At 36.5% G+C, this 6,631-nt stretch overlaps 1 protein-coding gene across 2 annotated transcripts in view; it reads right to left on the reverse strand.

Moving 5' to 3' along the window:
• Positions 1-1,633, reverse strand: part of LOC106123314 (uncharacterized) — a 31,793-nt gene extending 30,160 nt beyond the window's left edge. For both annotated transcript variants that reach the window (XM_013319567.1, XM_013319566.1), the window contains exon 1: positions 1,400-1,633. In XM_013319567.1, coding sequence (XP_013175021.1) covers positions 1,400-1,481 — 82 coding nt within the window. In that variant the 5' untranslated portion in view covers positions 1,482-1,633. The remainder of the gene's footprint in view (positions 1-1,399) is intronic.
• Positions 1,634-6,631: the final 4,998 nt, after the last annotated feature.

Here is a 6,631-nt window from a genome sequence, read left to right on the forward strand (position 1 = left end):
GCAATGAATAAAGCAATCTTACGAATATTATAAATGCGAATGTTTGGATGGATGGATAGATGGATGGCTGTTTGTTTGAAGGTATCTCCAGAACGGCTGCGTGGATTTCGCTGAAATTTGGCATAGATGTAGAACATAGTCTGGAAGAATGCATAGCCTTAATTTTTTTTTAATTCCGCGCGGACGAAGTCGCTTGGTCGAAGTAAAAGATATGTAAAATCTACTTATTGGATCTTAATAAAGAATGTAGAATGCACAAGATGTTTGTGATTGACGTACAAAGTTGTTATACGTTCACAAAGACAATATCGAGGAGTTTTTAAAATAATTAAGAACATAAATTAATTAAACCGTGAATTATATTATGAAAATAAAAAGCTTATTTCGATTGTAATACATTTATAAACAGCGATCCGTGATTGTGTAGATATTTGTTTTACGTACAATTCCACGGAGAGCCGATGTTTACCCTTTAACAAACTTATGTTCTAGCTGTGAGCTTTATTCCAACCTCGAACACGTGACGGGATTAACACAACATATCGAATTCTATATGAACAAATCATGTGCCGATATTATGCTAAGTTAATACCACTATGTTACTCTGTGAATTTTTCGCAATGTAATTGAAAACTGTTAACAAAATTTCACCTTGCTTAAAATTTGCAAAGCGTTTAGCTAAAGTTCATAATTGTATGAACACACATTTTTATTTCTAATACATTTTTTTAATAAACACAATAATACATTAATTAAAAATGGTAAGACAAAGAGCTTTTGAAACCAATTATGTTTTTTTTTTCGTTTTATGTACAAACTTCCCTGTGTGATTGATTCCCTAAATTCTCGTTAAAGTAAAAAAAATAACATGCCTTAAAATAATGGCCAGTGAAGTAAATTGCACGTAAGACACGTCTTATCTATAGATTAACAAAAACTATCTCTGTTTGGAATTGAACCGTTTTAATAAACCATTTTATTAAAAAGAAGAAATATGTGTGGGCTGGCCTTATAATTTACTGTCTCGTAGTTGCAATATTTTGAAAATTCATTATATTTGAAATGCAAACCAAAATTGATTATATGAGTAGAAATTGTTAAAAAAAAATAAACTATCGCGTGAACATATTGCTGGAAACTATTACATTAAACTTAAATCTAGAATGCAGTTGAGATAATATTTAAACTAACTATTGGACAAACTAATAAAATTCCTTATTAAAATTCTATCCCAAAGGCTTTAACAGTAGAAAACGATATGCGAGAACATCCTAAATCAACTTTCGAGCCAAAGTTTACTCGCGAGCCGGTAACGTTGTTACAGTTAAATTCGCCGCAACGGCCGAATGCCCCTCGCCCTAGCACTCAATTTGACCCTTACAAACACTTTCAAACTTACCGTTGAAACAGGTGAGCAGCCACAATAAAGCGGTGCACAGGTGCGTGAAAGAAGCACGCCTGGCTTCCCGCCGCCGCACCATCTCACCAAAATCATCGAACCTCACTGAACCAATATACCACCCCCGAGAGGACACTCAATATAAACGAGCTACGGAATCCGACCCTCGGGCTATATCGAGTGACGTAACATAAAGTTAGTGCGCACCGTGCAACGAAAGACACGTCCGCTCACGACGCGGCCTCACGTAGAACTAAAGCTCGGGAAACGCGGACAGGGTAGCGAGCGCAGGGCGGGGGAGGTTCCGAATGTTTTGGATCTTCGCACAACCATTTCCCTTCAAGTTCCCGCTTACCACGTGCCGGGTTCAGTCAATTTTGTGTTTCAATGGCCGATGGAGCTATTTGTATTTTTATTGTCGCTGTTACATTGATCATATTTGTTTGAGATACTTTGATGGTAATTATTGCTGACGTTCGAAAATATCGACGCGGTATGTTTTTAAAGATTTTTTTTGTTTTTTTAATAAAATCTTATCAGATTTTTTTGTAAATTTACTAATATTTCTTTAACCGTTTCAACTAAGCTCTAGGCTTGTGCTAGGATATGGTTTAAGACAATAGTCGAATGGCGTGATTCAAACCCCCGACCTCGTGGTCGGAAATCGGTACACTTAACCATTAGGCTATTGACGCTTAAATTATCTTTATCGTTTTCCCTGCGCCCTATGATTTGTAGATTTATAGTCTTGACAGTTTTATATAGTTTACTCGTTATTTTAGGTACACGCAATTAAATTTTGTTTATTTAAAGATAGTCGTTTACTATGTTAAATGTAAACACTGAAGTGTAATGAATATAATTATTATAAGAAAAGAACAAAACAAAACAATATCTCTGATTTGATTTTCCAGCGATAATGTCGCCGACATCACGAAAGTCGTATTAAAGTTTAACAACGCGCAAAGTCATAAAAGCTCTGATATCGAGAATATCAGTCGAAACTCATGTGGCGAAAAGCTCGTGCGAACTTTGAGGCTCAGTCGATTTGTGAACTTTTAAATACGTTGAGACGGCCAATTTTCGCCAAAAATATAATCTATTTTGCTATCTTTTATTCGATAACATTTCATACAAGTTGGAGAAATGTTAGTAAAGTTTCCAAATTTAATAGCCTTAAATTGCAGAAAGATCTGTACAAACACGTGTCACGAAAAAAAATTTTTTTTCAATTGTTAAACTTTATTTAAGATGGAAAAAGACCTAAGAGTCCTCAACAGGGCTGAGAAGTGAGAGTGGAGACTTTTACTGTCGAATCCCACTTCGGGTCGCTGCGTCACACTAGTTACCAAAAGTTATAGTCAAAAATATACATAATCCCTTTGAGTGCATTGAACTATTATTTTTAATGTAATTTGCGACTAATAGTTTAGAATTCCTGAAACGACCGTCTGGGTCGTCTCAATTATAATGATATTAAAGTTTCGTAGTTTTCGAAATCTTTGTGAAATTATTTAAGTTATAATTAAGTTAAGGTCACAAATATAATTTAAGGTAAAGTCAAAGTTCATATGGTCTATTGTATTCGAGCTTATTATAGAGCTTTTATTAAAATACTTCGACCAGAGACGTACCTCTGTTAATATATTAAAAAATAATTAGTCTTCAATATAAGACGTAACTTAATAAAAAGATTTTGTTTTTCTCAATCTTAAAAAAGACTAGAAAATATTTCAAATATGAATAATATTAATTAATATTTTAATATATTATCTTTCTCTATTAAAAAATGTTAGTTAATTGTTAGACTAAATTAATTAAAAAAAGTGCTAAAAATCCTCTAGTCTCTTAGTAATTATCCAACTTCCCCAATGCTGTCCACAGGATTCTCAAGGTCAACTTCATAAAATTTAATGCTACGGTTCATTTATTAAATGAATATTTGATAAAAATTGATTGTTAAAAGAAGTGTGTAATAAAGTAAAGTAAAATATTTGATTGTGCTATTGTCACAAACAATTTATTTTGTGATACGATCGCTATTTCAAAACTATCATGGCCACGTTGTTACTAAAATTGTATCCATTTCAAACGATAAAACTTTATTGAAAAAAGGTTTCAAATTAACGTAATTCACAACATGTCTGCTTTGTATACGTAATTGTTATTACTTTCTTCTTTTATTATAATACAATAAGAATAAATAAATAAAATATAAATATAAATATCAGTATAAATCTTTTACACGTTCTTAAACTAAACAGTATTTATGACTTCGTTTTCTAACGAATTACGACATTTGACCTTAGAGAACTTCCTACATACTAGTAATTCCTCTAAGCATTTGACTTAACGAGGCGTTCCAAATCAAGCCTTAAACCTGCGTCCCGGAGGCCTAGTTTAGTCCTCTTTCCCTTCCCACCCTTTTTCTTATAAGGAAAGGATGGGAAGTGGAAGTGGATTTTCCGGATGCGAGGATGCATGGGAAGGGAAAATATTTTCTTTCTGTGCATCCTCTCCTCCGTCGATTAAAGATAAGCAACGCATATGCTATTGCGTCTGTCTATGGGCAACAGTTACTTCGCTATTTCAGCGATTTCGGTTGGCCGCTCGCTCGTTTGCCACCTTATGATATAAAAAAAACCTATACATATTATTATTATAATTCTTTAGAGGCACTAACCTTAATTTTACAAAGTCATAACTAGTTAACATTATAAATGTATAAATTACGCCTAACATAAAGAAACCAAGGCCATACCGCCTCCATTTTGTTCTATATTTCCATGCAGAATTGCTCGGAGGCTCGAAACGATGAGAACATTCATTTGCATAAGAAGTTGCACAATATACAGCTCCTTTTAACTCGCTAGCGTAAGGAACTGAAGCATTTTGTTTGCCAACAATAGGTGTTTTCTCTTCCTTTTGTGTAAAAAAATAGGTTATGTATCTAGGCTGGCTTTATTCCTAAAACTAATTAGAAAAATTTAACATAATCTTGAATTGTAACAAAGTTTCATCATTATCAATTAAGGATTACACTTAGCATAAGTTAATTTGTGTTTTAATATATAGTGTTTGTTTTATTATAATATGTGTATTATTATTGGAAATTACTTGGAAATAGTGCGTTGGATAACTGAATAAATAATCAAAGTGATATTTAACCTAGTTCTATCTTTATGAATTATCAATTTAATTCTAATATTTATTGTCAATTTTAAATGTGAATATCGTAGGCCACTTGAAGCGGAGGGCGGAGGGCGGAGGACGGAGTGTCGGTGTTCCAACTTTGAGACTTGTTTGTTGTTTGTCACTTTCTGTCAAAGTTCGAGTGACGCTCTTAGCTTTCGACTCCGCACGTTTCGTGGCTAAAGTTTACTGGATTGTCTTTTTGGGCGTGCGGTATTTGATACTATTTAATATTGAATTAGGCAAATTGTTTTTTGTAACATGATACAATAAAAATTTAAAGTGGTCAAACTACCGGGCATTTACTTAATACAGCATTTAATTAATTGTATTTGAACTGAAAAATTATAGCAAAATTGATTATTGACACAACACCATGAACGTTTTCACTAAGTGAATTTTAATTAAACATATCGAGGGGTTTTCTGTTGGGCTGATTGATCGGTCCAACGGAAAACATTCAAAAATTTAAGTCCGAATAGAATATCTCCTCCGCGGTCAAACATACATTACTAAATATACTGCCTTTATATTCTTCTTCTCATAAACATCTGCAAAAAACGAGAAAAACTGCAACAAAAATTTATCGTCCAGAACAGGCATGGGGAGTCCCTTAAAGTTTATGAAGCTTGCAAACAACGACTGGACTGTCCGAAAGTCGCTACAAACTTCGATTCCAGCCCACGATAAAGCATGTTGTTAATTGCAGCTTGTGGGACACAGCACAAACGGACCAATATATTTCCTTACACGATTTTAAAAAGGAAAATAGTACTAGATATAGCATCAAAATATATATGTTTTACTCCGCGGTATTTACTATTAAGGTACAATGATTCATTGGTGTCCCTGTCAATAATGTCACACATTAAATTATTCAAACTTTCGTGAGACATTATAATGAAACTTGTATAAAAAACGGCTAAACACTCACGTATATCCGTCCGTTGGCGGCACAGACTTCGATCCCATCGTTGCTGAGCGACGGACCGCATACGCGAAATAATACCAGTCCCACTCACCCTGATGAACGGCCCCCGATGGACTCGAAACTAGTCGGTGTAGCCACCGGACGAATATACGTGAATGTTTAGCCGCTTTTTATAAAAGTTTAATATCATACATATTTCGCCTCTCAACAATGTGAATATGACTTTAAAATCTAATAAAATGACTAAAGCACTCTTTCGATAACCATGGAGGAATCCAGGTCCTTCAAAAGAGTTATTGCCAAGGCAAAGTCGGAACACGTGGCCAGCATTGGGGAGAGGCTGGTGCGCCTTCCTTCGGGAACTCGTGCGTTCTGGTCTCTCGCCAAGGCTGTCCAGGGGAATTTTTGTAAGCCGTCCTTACCATCTCTGCGCAGGGGGGATGACACGTTGGCCCACACCGCAAAAGAGAAGGCCGACCTTCTTGGCTCTCTTTTCGCGTCCAACTCGACTCTGGAGGACAAAGGTTGCTCGCCGCCGAAAATCCTGTGCGGTGACACCTTTATGCCGGAAATCCAGTTTCGTCAGAGATTAGTGCGTAAAGTACTTCTATCTCTGGACGTTAATAAGTCGAGTGGGCCCGATGGAATCCCTCCCATTGTGCTTAGGACTTGCGCTCCTGAGTTGGCACCGGTTTTAACGCGCCTGTTCCGGTTCTCCTACTCTGTAGGCGAAGTCCCGAAATCTTGGAAGACTGCCATAATCCACCCGATCCCTAAGAAAGGCGATAGCTCGAATCCGTCCAACTACAGGCCGATTGCCATCACTCCCTTGTTCTCGAAAGTCATGGAAACGACCATCAATTGCCAGCTTATGAGATACCTTGAGGAGCACCAGCTGATTAGTGATCGTCAGTACGGCTTCCGTCAACGCCGCTCAGCTGGTGATCTTCTTGCGTATCTCACGCATCGATGGTCGGAGGCAATCGAGGGCAAGGGGGAGGCCCTGGCGGTTAGTCTGGACGTAGCTAAAGCCTTTGATCGGGTGTGGCATAAAGCACTTCTGTCGAAGTTGCCTTCCTACGGGCTACCCGAGAAACTCTGCGAATGGA

The sequence above is a fragment of the Papilio xuthus genome, unplaced genomic scaffold, assembly GCF_000836235.2.
Source record: "Papilio xuthus unplaced genomic scaffold, Pxut_1.1 DF826115.1, whole genome shotgun sequence".
Lineage (NCBI taxonomy): Eukaryota > Metazoa > Arthropoda > Insecta > Lepidoptera > Papilionidae > Papilio > Papilio xuthus.